At 35.6% G+C, this 14,131-nt stretch overlaps 1 protein-coding gene across 2 annotated transcripts in view; it reads right to left on the bottom strand.

Annotated features, from left to right (window-relative positions):
- ANKRD50 (ankyrin repeat domain 50) overlaps nucleotides 1–14,131 on the bottom strand; it is a 47,372-nt gene that overhangs the window by 18,322 nt on the left and 14,919 nt on the right. For both annotated transcript variants that reach the window (XM_034401278.3, XM_034401280.3), the window contains exon 3: nucleotides 6,968–7,197. In XM_034401278.3, coding sequence (XP_034257169.1) covers nucleotides 6,968–7,197 — 230 coding nt within the window. The remainder of the gene's footprint in view (nucleotides 1–6,967; nucleotides 7,198–14,131) is intronic.

The raw sequence follows: 14,131 nt of genomic DNA, 5'->3' as shown, positions 1-14,131 counted from the left end.
CTTACAATTTTCTGCTCTCTGGTTTTAAAAATATGTTTATGTCTTATTTTTCTCAAGGCACAATATTTCAGAGATTCTACTGGTTGTGGGCTTTTGTGAGCTCTGGGTAACAAAGTTTCAATACTATCCTTTTGAATAATTATTTCATTTCCCTGCCACTTAATTTGCTTTCAAGTTAATATCAATGCTCTTTCAACAAAACTAAATACAATGCTATTCATGTACTCTTGATGGATAGGTGGCATTTTAATAACTCTTGTAATATTGCAATTGTTATAAAATCAAATTAATAATTAACATTCAAAATCTGAAAAAAATATTTTATATCAATATATGTGTGTATGTTGATATAAACACATGCATATATGTCTGTAAATAAATGTTTAAATGTAACTTTTACTTATACATAATATACAAATTCAGTTTGAATTTGAATGAAACTATTCTAAAATATAGGATAGTGCTACGTATATATCCCAAAGCCCAAAGTTCTGTGTAGAACTACTTTGTCAAGAAAACAGATCAAATCTTCCCAAGCCTTAATCTGTTCTTTTGAGCTTAATATAATGTTTTGCTTCTTTTTCAACCTGAAAACAATTTATATATTTCTTTTTATTCAATCTCATTAGTTTACAATAAAAATAACAAAAGCTATCAATAATAGGTTAAAATAATACAATGTAAGTATCATAATTTATAAGGTAGCTGGCAATTTTGACAAATAACTATTGAGTCAAATATTTTATACCCTTGTTTTATCTGGGGAGATGTCCACAATAGGAACATAAAGAAGAATGTGGAGCCTAATGTCTCTGAGCTTGGGTAATGAAATGTCTGTAAGCAAACAACCAAGTAGGCAATATCATGATAATAAAGAATGCTTTCTCACTCCTAAGGTAAGTTGGACCAAGATGCCATGGATTGTTTTGTCATCTACACCTGTGCTTCTATCACTTTACAATAATTGCAAAATTATTGTTGATATTAGAATTTGTTTCTATAACCATAAAAACACTAACATAATTAACAATTTATCAGCCAAAATTACTATGATGTTATCTATATCCTCTTTATATATGTTTGGGAAGGACTTTGAGTTTTAATTTTCCTTTTTCTTTTCAAGATCTGCCTACCTTTTGGTGTTTAGGAATAGTGAAACATTTCTCAGAAATGAATCTCTTTATATATCAGCAAAACAATTCTAATAAATAAACTTGCTGTGAAAATGCCTGAATCTGTGTTGTAAATGTTGCTGGTGGTCAAACTTTGTGTAGAAAAGGCTTTTTAAGGCTGGATAGAGGCCCTACTCCTTTTTTTTTTGGTGAAAATATGCCTGGTTTTTCCAGAATGAGAGTTTACAATTTAGATTTGGGAAAACAAAAATTTGTAGGCTGCTCAGTTTTTTCTAATTTTGTCTTAATGGTCACAACAACTAAACTACTTTTCAAAAAACCCAAAATGTTGAGACTTCTAGGGTTTGTGTAGTGAACTGAAGATGGCTCTGACTATGATAAAGACCATGGAATTGATGAGCAGATCAGTTCCTTCGAACTATTATAGATAAAAAGAGAGTAGAAGGATAAGGAGAAGACAGGAGAGTGCCTAAATGTGCTGTGGACAGCAGGTTTCCATGGGTTTGAACCAGTGGTAGGTTTCAATTTTTTTTACTACCGGTTCTGTGGGTGTGGTTTGGTGGGCGTGGCATGGCATTGCTTGGTGGGCGTGGCAGGGGAAGGATACTGTAAAATCTCCATTCCCTCCCCAATCCAAGGGAAGGTTACTGCAAAATCCCCATTTCCTCCCGATCAGCTGGGATTTGGCAGGCAGAGAATAGATGGGGGCGGGGCCAGTCAGAATTTTTACTACCAGTTCTCCAAACTACTCAAAATTTCTGCTACCGGTTCTCCAGAACTGGTCAGAACCTGCTGAAATCCACCTCTGGTTTGAGCTCTGGAAAATAATGGAATTAACTACAGAAACATAGAAACATAGAAAACTGGTGGCAGACATAGTGATCTATCGAGTCTTTAATTTTTTAAAAAAATGTCAGATAATGGACATGCATGTTTAAACTCAGTTACTGTTAACCGACCCACTACTTTTGCTGGAAGTTGGGTCCAAGCTTCCACTAATCTTTCTATGAACTAATACTGTCTAACATTAGTTTTGAATCTTCCTCCTGTCAGGTTACAGTTAAGCCATGTTCTTGATTTTTGCTTAATATTGAAAGCCTCCTAGAACCTTATTCATACTCTTAATATAAAAGGTTTCAGTCATGTCCCCCACTTTCTCTTCTATTCTGCAGGCTGTACATATTTAGTTCCTCCAATTTCTCCTGATATATTTTGTCCCTGAGACTTTCACCATTCTTGTTGCCCATCTCTGGGCTCATTCAACCTGATTATTATTTTTTTTTAAAGTGAGGTCTCCATTCCAAATGGGTCTAACTAAAGCTCTATATAGCAGGATTAGGATCTTTTTTCCTGCTGCTGATCCCTCTAGTGATGCATACCAGAATTTTGTTTGCTATCTTGTTTGCAACCACAATGGAGATCTTTAAAGGACGCAAGTCTCACTTTCTAATCACTTTCATAAATAACTCATTAACTATTTGTGAGCTATTAGACACCTTGTGTATGACAAGTTTGAAAATACCTGGTGAATCTATTTTCATTCCTGAATGAAAGAAAACTAATTATAAGCTTAATAATTTAAAAAGTCTGATATAAACAGCAAAAAACTAAATAAGATTTTCATCTTTAAAAGTTATAAATGGACTAAGGATCCAGATAAAATTGAAATATTGAAACTTACAGTAAGATTTTGGAATTAATTATAAAGGACAAACAATTTCTTATGGAAAATACATCCTGTTTTGGTTTTTATATGACACAACATAATTTTATGATTTCAGGAACTGTACACTAGGTGAGATTAAATGTTTTAGACAGAGAATTTCCTACAAGATGCTTGTGACAAGAAAAATAGTGAAGGAGAAAAAATAGAATCAGAAAATGGTAGCCACAATATCAACCATGTCGTTAATAATGTCTGTTTCTCTGAACAGACTATTTCCAAAAAATGTTATTGAAGAAATGTCAGATATAAAGCAAATTTAATCAGACAAATTAAAGATGGTATTGAATTTAGAATACAAGACTAAGGTAGAGGAAAGGCTCTTGGAATTTTCTAATGTAAAGTTGGACCATATGGTTGTCTACAAACTATTACCACAAAGTTGTGGTTTTTCATTTAATAAAGTTTAAATATAGGATGCTACTTGGTATGCAAGCTACAGTAAATGGATGCTGTTCCACAGTGAATGCTTCATAGCATAATTTTTTTTAAAAAAAGGTGAGTGTGAATGTAAGAATTTCAAAAGTGGAAATCTGTTCCTGAAGTTTGCTTCTTTAATAAAGTCTATTATCACTAATCTTCCAGAGAGAGAGCAAGTCCACATCTGTTCCACATAACACTGTTTCACAGCTTGTTCTTATTCTTTCTCAAAATCAGCTTTTTTTTTTTTTTTTGGTCTTTTAATTGCAGTTTGGTGATCTTTGTTGTTTCAGTACTTTAGAGTGTTTATTAGCCTCATCTCATTTTGAGGTTTGGCTTTTCTGGCTCCTTTACTATAACAATAAGCTGCCAATTTTTATTCTTCCTTTTGTATCACATCTTGAGTCAACTTCTTTCTTTATTTTTTGTGTTGTTTCTCAACTTATCTGTGACCTACTTATCTGTGTGTGTGTGTGTGTGGTTGACTCCTGGTGATCACCCTAACTACTGCCTGCAGTTTTTTTGGCAAGATTTCAAAAATAGTTTACTGTTGCCTCCTTCCTAGGACTGAGTATGTGTGTTTAGCCCAAGATCATCTCTGGCTGGACAGAACCAGGACTTAAGTTTTATGCCACTTCATCACTAGACTAAACTGGGCCTAATTATAACATGTACTCTACAGTTATCTATTAAAGTCTTAAATGCTTTTCTCATGTTTTCTTATAATAGGAAATGTTTAGAATCTGGTTTTGGAAGTTCATTTACCAATTTATTTCTCCTTCCAGATTTCAAGACATTCTATGTTGCTTTGATGTTATTGTTTTCTCACAAGGTGCTAAATTCCTTTCATTTATCCAGTGGTTATTTTCTGCTTATTAGTATTAAATCTAAAATAATTGGCACCATAATTTCTTCTTCCATTTTTTTTTTTTAAAGAAATTGGCAGCAAGAGGAAAAAAAATTCTTAAGGCTTGCTAGCCTCTCAGCAGATATCAGAATCATTTGAATATATCCTTTACTACTATTCCCTAAATCAACTTGTTGAATGTCTTCTTCCTTTGCCTTGGTAAGCAGCCAACAGCAAATTTCTACAATAGCGTCAGCTTTATTTCTTTTTCTTTTTAATTTGACGCTGATGCTTTCAACAAGATTTCCTATTTTGGGGTATACATTTGTTCACAAGCCTATTGCTATTATACATACAGAGCCATTTTGCCTCCTTCTTTATAAGGTATATATCTTTTGAACAAGCCGCATCTTTTCACTAGTGTTATCTCGTCTTGATTATCATCCCATGAGATTTCTTTTAACCAAGCAATATTTGATTTCTCAGTTTAGCAACTACTTCTATCTACTTGTTATGTATTGTCTGGGCAGTAGTGTATAGACACTTAAGAGAAGAAAGATTGCTGTTTATAAATCTATATAGTCAGCAATATTATATTGGATGTTAAGTACTGCTGTCTGACTAGTGCCTCCACCATTATCGTATAGATATGTTTAATGTTCATAGCCATTTTCTTAATGCCAGCATTCTCCACTGACTCGTTGCATGTGTCTGCCCACTTTAATTTACACCTTCCATTAATGTTTGCATGGCTATTGACAAGTAGAGTTTTTCTTATCTTCTGAAGGGCAGCCCACCACATCTCCTCTTCTAATCCTGGACAGGTGTCAGTATCCTTTTCTCATTGGTGGTCTTATTTTGCTTGCCTTCAGAGAAACATATCTCCGTTTATGTGCATAGCAATCATATATTACCTGGCCAGAAAACACATGACCAGAGAGTCTTTCCCAAACTCATATATCTATTCCATAATGACCAGGTCATTTGAAAAACTCATTAATTCTTAATTCTGTCCAACAATTAATACTATTTCCCCATTGTCCTACTTCCTCCATGACACAAGATTGTTCTAATAAACATACAAATGATATTCAGGAGTCTCTTATGGCCTCCAATAGTTCAACAGATAATCATAGATTTCCTGATATTTCATGGCTTATCCCAACACCTTGGTTGACATAGACCAGTTATATTAATGCTTGCATACAGACATAACTTTGGGAGATACTCTTGAAAGCTTTGATTGTACATTTCTATAACAGAAAAGATTCAGGTGGGTTCATTAAGCCACTGGACTTTCTTTCTTGTCATCTTCTGCAAATAAATTGACTTATTCTAGATTTCTAAAAAATTGAGGATTTTGGATCATATTTGAAGACAGATGTATATATGTGTAAACATTTTTCTGTGTAATAGTGAAGTAGGATAAGGTAAGAAAGTTATGCAATAGAGACAAATAGCAAAGGTAAAACAAATGAATGAGCATGTTGCATAGCTTTGCATATGTTCACTCTTAGACTTCATCATTGAGGAAAACCTAAAATAGCTGCGGGTACTTTTAAGGAAAATCTTCTTTAACCATATACATATATACACATACACCAAGACATGATTATGCAAAATGTTTGTTTAGATTCCATGATTTCTACTACGTGATTATAAAGCAATTCTAGTAAAGTTAGATGACCAGATGATCCCTCCCTCTCTTCTTTTATTAGCTAAATCAACCTATCTGATATCTGCACCGATACATTTTATTGTTTTAGAAATTTAATTATGATTCATTCATTTCAACTTGTGAACTTTTGCTCATTATAGAAAAAATAATTCCGTAAAAATGGAACGAAGAAATAAATGCAACACAAAACAAAATAAATTCTTGTGTGATATCTTCCAAATGTTAATTAATATCTCTGTCACAGGGAGGTATTTCAATCTTTTCTTTTCCAGGGGACATAGATTCCCCCAACCCACACCTTTTTTTTTTCTTATATTTTTTTGAACCCTGAAATAAGCGTTTGGCCTTATTGCCATGCGCTCAAAAGCCCGATTGGTCTTATTATCATGGGATGTCTTATTTTGGGGGAAACAGGGTAGTTAGGACCTAATTTTGGTTCATAAGAATTGTTGTAACCAAGTCTGATCCCATATAAGTTCTTTTTGTCAACAAACAATCAGGTCAGTCAGGTGTGCTACCTGTTGTAACACCTGGAATATATAAATCTGAAACAACATATTCCAAGAATATAGATTGTTCATATAAATTAATGGTATACCATATTTTTCGGACTATAAGATGCACCTTTTTCCACCCTAAAAGGGGGTGAAAATTTAGGTGCGTCTTATACACCAAATGTAGCACCGCCCATCCACTGGCCCCCACCCTTTGGCCTCTGTCTCCCAGCAGTTTATTTCCTTGCAGCAAGCAGATAGAAGAAACAGCTCATTTCAGCTTCAGCACAGCCTAATTAGCACAAGTTGATTGGATCAGCCTCCCAACTCTCAGCTGTTTTGCTCTCAGCTATTTTGCGCAGGCCTCTGCTGTTTGCTGCAAGGATGTAAATTGCTGGGAGCAGTATGCTAATCAAGCTATGGTGGAAACGAAAATAAAAGTAAAGCAGGCTGTTTGCTGTTTGCTGCAAAGAGGCAAAATTGTTGGGAGGCAGAGGCAGATTTCTTTTTCTTGTTTTCTTCACCAAAAAAGGTAGGTGTGCCTTATAGTCCGAAAAATACAGTAGTTATAAAAAATTTTATATATACTTCATACTTTCTGTATTGCTTCTTATATAATCCTCTTAAAACACTGTACAAATGAAAAATAATGTCATTAAAACATGTACTTACCTGTAAACAATTTTGTGACTGTTTTATTCTGCTTTCGAGCAGAACAGAGAAGCAGCAACCATGGGGGGAAAAATTCATAGTGAGTAGCTAGAAGCTCAGCTATAGTTCCAGATAATCCTGTAGATGTCTGGTCACCTTCAGCAATATTGCACCCCTCATCTACGGAATCCACCAAGAGAAAGTAACTTTGTTGGGGGCTCTTAGCTCCCAGAAGTGGAAGCAAAATGCATCTGAAACAAAAAAGGAAGAAATATAAAAATCATGCATGCACAGATTATACTAGAATTAATCAATGGTTTAAAAAGAACATGCATAAATATGTGGAAACCATCTATTTTCAAATAATGAAAGCATCTGCAATTTTTCCAGGCTTTTATAGCTGCTTCAGAAGCTGTTCTTTCCCAGCTATGTCTGCATTTCTACACCTTATCTCTTTCAATAGAAGGTATTCAGAGACACTTCAAAAGAGTTTCTAAAGCAATCAAACAAATTGAAAAAAAGCTATTTTAAACTTTGAAAGGATATGCACACATAGCCCACAAACCTCTTGGAATTAGTCCAATAAATTCTGTCACATTATTAGAAATTATATGACAGTGGAACTTGCATATATGCATACAAAAATTATTATTTATTTTTTTTTATTTTTAATTTGATTTATATGCCGCCCTTCTCCGGAGACTCAGGGCGGCTTACAATACGTTAAGCAATAGCCTTCATACTTTTGTATATTTATAAAAAGTCAGCTTATTGCCCCCACAAACTGGGTCCTCATTTTACCTACCTTAGAAAGGATGGAAGGCTGAGTCAACCTTGAGCCTGGTGAGATTCGAATTTACAGTAATTGCGGACAGCTGGTGTTAATCACAATGCTTTTAGTCTGCTGAGCCACCAAGCCCAATTATCCCTGCTATACACATTAAAATATGTTCTTGATATTGTTGGGGACCCTTAATCTTTTACAATTTGTTTATTATGCAAGTGTGATAGGTTGGCATTAGAATTCTTCATAACTCGAAGCAGGTATTAGACACACTAATTTAGACTTCCGGAAACTGAATCCCCACTATAGCCAGAGACCAGCAGATTGGGAAAACAAATTAAACATTGAAATCTTGAAGATAATCAAGTGCATAGTTTGCTCGTGCATAATAACTTCCAATTATGAGAACCGGATTACAGTCTTTCAAAAAATAAAAGTTCCAGCTTCCTTTCTAACAAGATATAATAGTAACAGCAACAGTGACCTAGATTGATTTTGGCCAGCTTCAACTGCCCTGCCACATGAACTATGACCATTCCTAGGCAGGAATAATTGGCTTCTAGTAATGATCTACATTAGATTGTCCTCAAAGTCAGTACAGTACAGAAAATGCAGTCACTGCACAATGTGGCAAATCACAGTCGTCAGTAATATGCAGAATCAATAATACCTGTTGTAAAATAACTTTATGCTCTGACAATCCCTTCATTCAAGGGGAAAATGAAGATATTAAAAGCCATAAGCAGTATGAAAACATGATAAACTATCAAATTTCAGTAGCAGGGATAGTATACCTTTTCACAGTATTTATTTAAAATATTTATATACCCACATCTTATATCAAAATCTGGGCAATATGAACCCATGTCTAGAAGCCCAGTTAAAAACAGGCTTATAAAATGAGTTAAAACATACAGCATAAAAGTGAAAAAATAAAGTTAAAAAATTTAGAAGGCTATAAAAGTTAACCAGGTGGAGGGAATGCTCTCAAAATAAGAATGCTCTCAAAAGAATGCTCTCAAACGTCAGGGCCCACTAAAAAGCTATTTTCTGATTCACATTATTGAAAACATGAGAAAAATCTTTGTGTTCAAGTGTGCCTTTGAAATAGTTTTTAACTCCTGGCAACTGCCTGGACCAGTTCCTACAGTTTTCTTGGCAAGGTTTTTCAGAAGTGGTTTGTCACTGCCTTCTTCCTAGGGCTATGAGTCTGCAACTGGCCCAAGATAACCTGGTTGGCTTTGTGTCCAAAGCCAGGTGTGGCTTTGGACACAAGATGTGACTAGCACTCATCAGCTGGCTTCTATTTCGATGCCTTAACCATTGCACCAAACTGGCTCTGAAGAAATTACTGGATCACAAGCCAGCATGGCAGATTAGAGAAGAACAACATGCCATTCAATGAACTTTCCAAACAGAGGTGGGTTTCAGCAGGTTCTGACCAGTTCTGGAGAACCAGTAGCGGAAGTTTTGACTAGTTCGGAGAACCAGTAAATACCATGTCTGACTGGCCCTGCCCCTGTCTATTCTCTACCTCCCGAGTCCCAACTGATCAGGAGGAAATGGGGATTTTGCAGTAACTTTCCCCTGGAGTGGGGAGGGAATGGAGAATTCACAGTATCCTTCCCCTGCCATGCCCACCAAGCCACGCCCACAGAACCGGTAATAAAAAATTTGAACCCCACTACTGTTTCCAAACAATATTTAAATGCTTTATTCATTGTCCTTCACTCTGGAAAGATAATGAATGTTCTTCTATGACTATATGTCCAATATCTGATTAGCACCAATGTTCACTGTATTCTATATGACCTGATTCCTGCACTGCTTTCAGACATTGGATTATTCTATTTAAGTAGAATTGCCTGCTGTCGCTTTATGAACATTATTTGAAATGGCATTATTGTATCATATTGTCTAATCTCAATTCTTGAACATAGAAAGGAATCAGGACTGGAAGTACACTGTAGTCTACAGATTCTTTTAAGTGAAATTAGTTAAATTTGCCAGTCTTAGAAAAGAGCCAAGGGAAAATCAATTGAACATAATAAGCCAGAAGGCAAGCTGTTTCAAGCCTCTCTAATGATAAATTGATTAGGAAATTATCACCTTTAGCAAAGAAACTATACTCAACTATAGTTGAATATAATTAACTGGACAAAGCTAAGAGGTTCCACTGCTGTGGAGTTCAAGTTAATTTTGCTCAGATATCAACACAGGCTTCACCATTTTGTTTTTGCAACTTATCAACCAAAAAAATGACCAGACTATATAACTGGCTCTTTTTAATAGCACATTGTTACATATAATTAACTAATTTTGATATTTTAAGCATTCATCAACATTGATCTGACTGGAAATACTGACAATTGTGACCTCTCTCCTCTCAGTTTCACATAGAAATAATTACTATTTTAGTGATTAAAAAAGCAACATATATATTATGCAGGATAGAAGAAATATTGATGCTTGTAAATATTGATGGTGCAAAAAATTCTTGAGAATAGTATGGATAGACAGGTGAACAAACAAATTAATCATAGCACAAATTATTATATTTTGAACACATTAAGTCATGGCTCCCTTGAGAATAATAGAAAGAAAAAGAAAAATAAGCAACAAGGAGGATGAACTTGATTATAGAGGCAATGGGAACACCACTGGGTGACATGAAGGGCCAGGATGAGGACATTCTGGAGAAGATAAGTCTATGTGATTGCTAAACATTGACAACAACTTGGTGTTACATAATCAAAAACCAATTAAAGATTGTAGTTGCCATCAGTTTCCCCAAACCAGAGATCCTACAGCAAAAGGTGTGTTTCAGCACATTTAGAAAGTTATTTTTGTAGTTACTAACTGCAATGTGATTTGAATTTATTTCACAAATTATTCAACAGGACAACCATTCCTGCTATAAATTCATAGGAAGTTAGTTTCAAATCAAAATGAACTACAGGTAGTCCTCGACTTACAACCACAATTGAGCCCAACATTTCTGTGGTGAAGTGAGACATTTGTTAAGCGAATTTTGTCCCATTTTAGGAGCTTTCTTGCCACAGTTGTTCTGTGAATCTCTGCAGTTGATAAGTTAGTAACATGGTTAAGTGAATCTGGTTTCCCCATTGGCTTTGCTTATCAAAGGTTGCAAAAGGTGATCACATGACCCTGGAACACAGCAACGGTCATAAATCTGAACCAGTTGCCAAGCATCTGAAATTTGATTACATGATCATGGAGATGCTATAAATGTTGCAACTGGTGAAAAATGTGCCGTTATAACTTTGAACGGTCACTAAATGAACTGTTGTAAGTCGAGGACTACCTGTACTTCTTACACCATTTTTCCAAGATAGCTGTGTATTACTTTCACCAATAACTGAACTTTTAAAGCATTCTGAGACTGGAAAAAAATGATACGTGATAAATTTTAGTATGTCTGTCACTAATGCATAAGAATCCAAGCAATCCTTTCCAAGACACATCGTGCCAGTAGTTGCTATTTCTATAGATGAGTCCTTTACCCACAAGCACCACTCACTGAATATCACTAGATACTTTTTTTATTTTAACAATTTGTTTGAATCATGTTTCTAAGATACAATGAAACATACACATAAAGCAATAAAAGTGTATAGAAAAAGGAGGAAAAAAATCCCTTCTAGATGCTTTTACTGCAGCTTTTTAATCCTCAAATAATCCCCCCCCACAGGAATAAATCATGTAATGATGGTTTTACCTATTGGTGAAGGTGTGGTTTGTGTCCCAAAAAAACAGCTTTCATCCAAAACTAATGCTGCCAGTTTCTGATTTTGATTTTCAAGAAAGCTGCAGAATGTTATATGCAATGTGTAACATTGAAGAGTACAAATAAAATAATTGCATTACAGCATGGCTGTGAAATAATAGCACAATGCAAGTCCTGGAAATTATCCTTCACTTCTTGTTTCCTCCAATGCTTCATAACCATCAACTGGCTTCATCTATTGTACTTTTAAGAAAAATACTTTTAAAAATTATTTTTTTAAAAAAAAATAAATTTTAAAAATTAAAAAAACCTCAAGAATGTTATAGGCGCAAACTGCCTTTTTTTGCTGTAGTTCTTGCAACTCTACATTCCTTTAACTGTTGGAAAACAATCTGAACGTTTGGTAGGAAGATATTGCAAAGGGTAAGAGGTACATTATTCGTTAGTAGGGAATAAATAACTAAGCTTTTCCCACCTCTACCCAGGGGTGAAATTCACTTATCTTCCCTACCGGTTCACAGATGTACATGCACCGCAAAGCCTTCTGCACATGTGCAGAGCCTTAAAACTGTCACAAAAAAGTGACGTCATGACGTCCGCAAGGGTGGGTGGAGCCTCCTGCAGCTGCCGCTACCGGTTTGCCCGAGCTGGATAAAACCGGCTGAATTTCACTCCTGCTTCCACCCCATTTTCTATTTCCTATTACCATATTTTTCGGCGTATAAGATGACTTTTTAACACATGAAAATCTTCTCAAAAGTCAGGGGTAGTCTTATACGCCGGGTGTCGTTCTCCTGTAACCAGGCAGACCAACCCGAAAGGCTCTGACGAGCCTTAAATGGCTCTGGCGATCCAAGCTCTGGCGATCCCAGCTGAGTTGCCTGCTAATCAGGCAACGCAGCTGAGATCGCCAGAGCCATGTAAAAGAAAAAAACTTTTTTCCTTTTACATGGCTCTGGCGATCCAAGCTCTGACAATCCCAGGTAAGTTGCCTGCTAATCAGGCAACGCAGCTGGGATCGCCAGAGCCATGTAAAAGAAAAAAACTTTTTTCCTTTTACATGGCTCTGGCGATCCAAGCTCTGACAATCCCAGGTAAGTTGCCTGCTAATCAGGCAACGCAGCTGGGATCGCCAGAGCCATGTAAAAGAAAAAAAGTTTTCCCCCTCCAGCTTGCTTACCTTAGCTGCTAGTCACAACGCTTGCCTTGCTTCGCTTGCCTGAATCCATTCCATCAGCAAGCCACTCCCTGCCTGCAATCAAGCAGGCAGGGACTTGTGGACTTCAACTCCCAGAATTCCTCAGTCAGCAAAACAAAGCTGGCTGAGGAATTCTGGGAGTTGAAGTCTACAAGTCTTAAAGTTGCCAAGGTTGGAGACCCCTGTTCTATTGGGTAAGTTTTTTTCCCCTTTGGGAGCTTTAAAAAAAATAGTTAATTGGGGTTTTTTTTTAGTTGTTCTTTTTTAGACCTAGCCATTTAAAGTTTAGGAAGTTTTAAATTTAGTTTTCATATAAAAATAAAAATAAAATAAAATAAAATAATATTTGTGCAGCTTTCTGAGATTTAGTGTGTTTCTGTAGTGTTTCACTCTAACTACACAAACACACAAAATCTCACAAAGCTGTATGTGGAATTTTGTGTGTGTAAAGTGTGAAAGTTGTTTTTTTGGGCTTTTTGTGGCTGTGTGGGATTCCTGCTTATTGCAGGGGCCATTTTGGGTCTAGCACAGCTGCTTTACATTGTGGGTGAGCCAGTTGTGTTGTGTTGTGTGTGTGTAAAGTGTGAAAGTTGTTTTGGGGGCTTTTTGGGGCTGTGTGATGTTCCTGCTTGTTGCAGGGGCCATTTTGGGTCTAGCACAGCTGCTTTTACATTGTTGGTGAGCCAGTTGATGTTTTTTAATTTTTATTTGGTGTGCGTTGGAAGAGGGGTAGTCTTATACGGCGAGTATAGCCCAAACCCTATATTTTAACAGGAAAAGTCGGGGGTTGTCTTATACGCCCAGTCGTCTTATACGCCGGAAAATACGGTAATTTACATTTTTCCTTTCAACTAACTAAAATGAGACGAAAACCTATGAATATTAGCTTCAAAACTGTATTATATTTCCCTGTCTATTCTGGGGCAAGGAGATACTGGTGGAACGGGTCAGATCAATATCAAACAGTGCAGTGTCTATTTCTAGGAAAGGCTACAAATTTCTTCAATAGGTCAAATTTTCTTTGTCTTCAAAGGAGGATATCTAAATTTTTCACTCATTTGCTTCAGGCTCACTCAAAGGCCTGAATATATTGTCTTTAGTTTATTCTCTTCCCTTCATATATGTCATATACTACTTTAACAGTGCCAATTTTAAAAATGTAAAATTTTTAAAAGTCACATATTAACATGTCACAGATTAAAAACAAAATAGAAATGCTACATTCAAGGAAACATGTAATAAATGAATAAATTTGTTTTAAGCACCTTTCTAAACTATCACAAGAAAGGAACATATCCAAAATTTTCTTCACCATTCACAAAATATTTCAAGGAATATTTTGGAAAAAAAGAAATATTAAGGAAAAAAAGAAGCAGAATTTATTATTGATTTTATACATATTTAAAGGGGAACAGTAAAAGTGACTTGCTAAAGATTGGAGAGTGGGAGATAGAC

This window comes from Pantherophis guttatus, chromosome 8, assembly GCF_059756535.1.
Source record: "Pantherophis guttatus breed Tessera chromosome 8, ASM5975653v1, whole genome shotgun sequence".
Lineage (NCBI taxonomy): Eukaryota > Metazoa > Chordata > Lepidosauria > Squamata > Colubridae > Pantherophis > Pantherophis guttatus.
The sequence above is the reverse complement of the archived record's forward strand: the minus strand, read 5'-3'. Positions and strand labels throughout refer to the sequence as shown.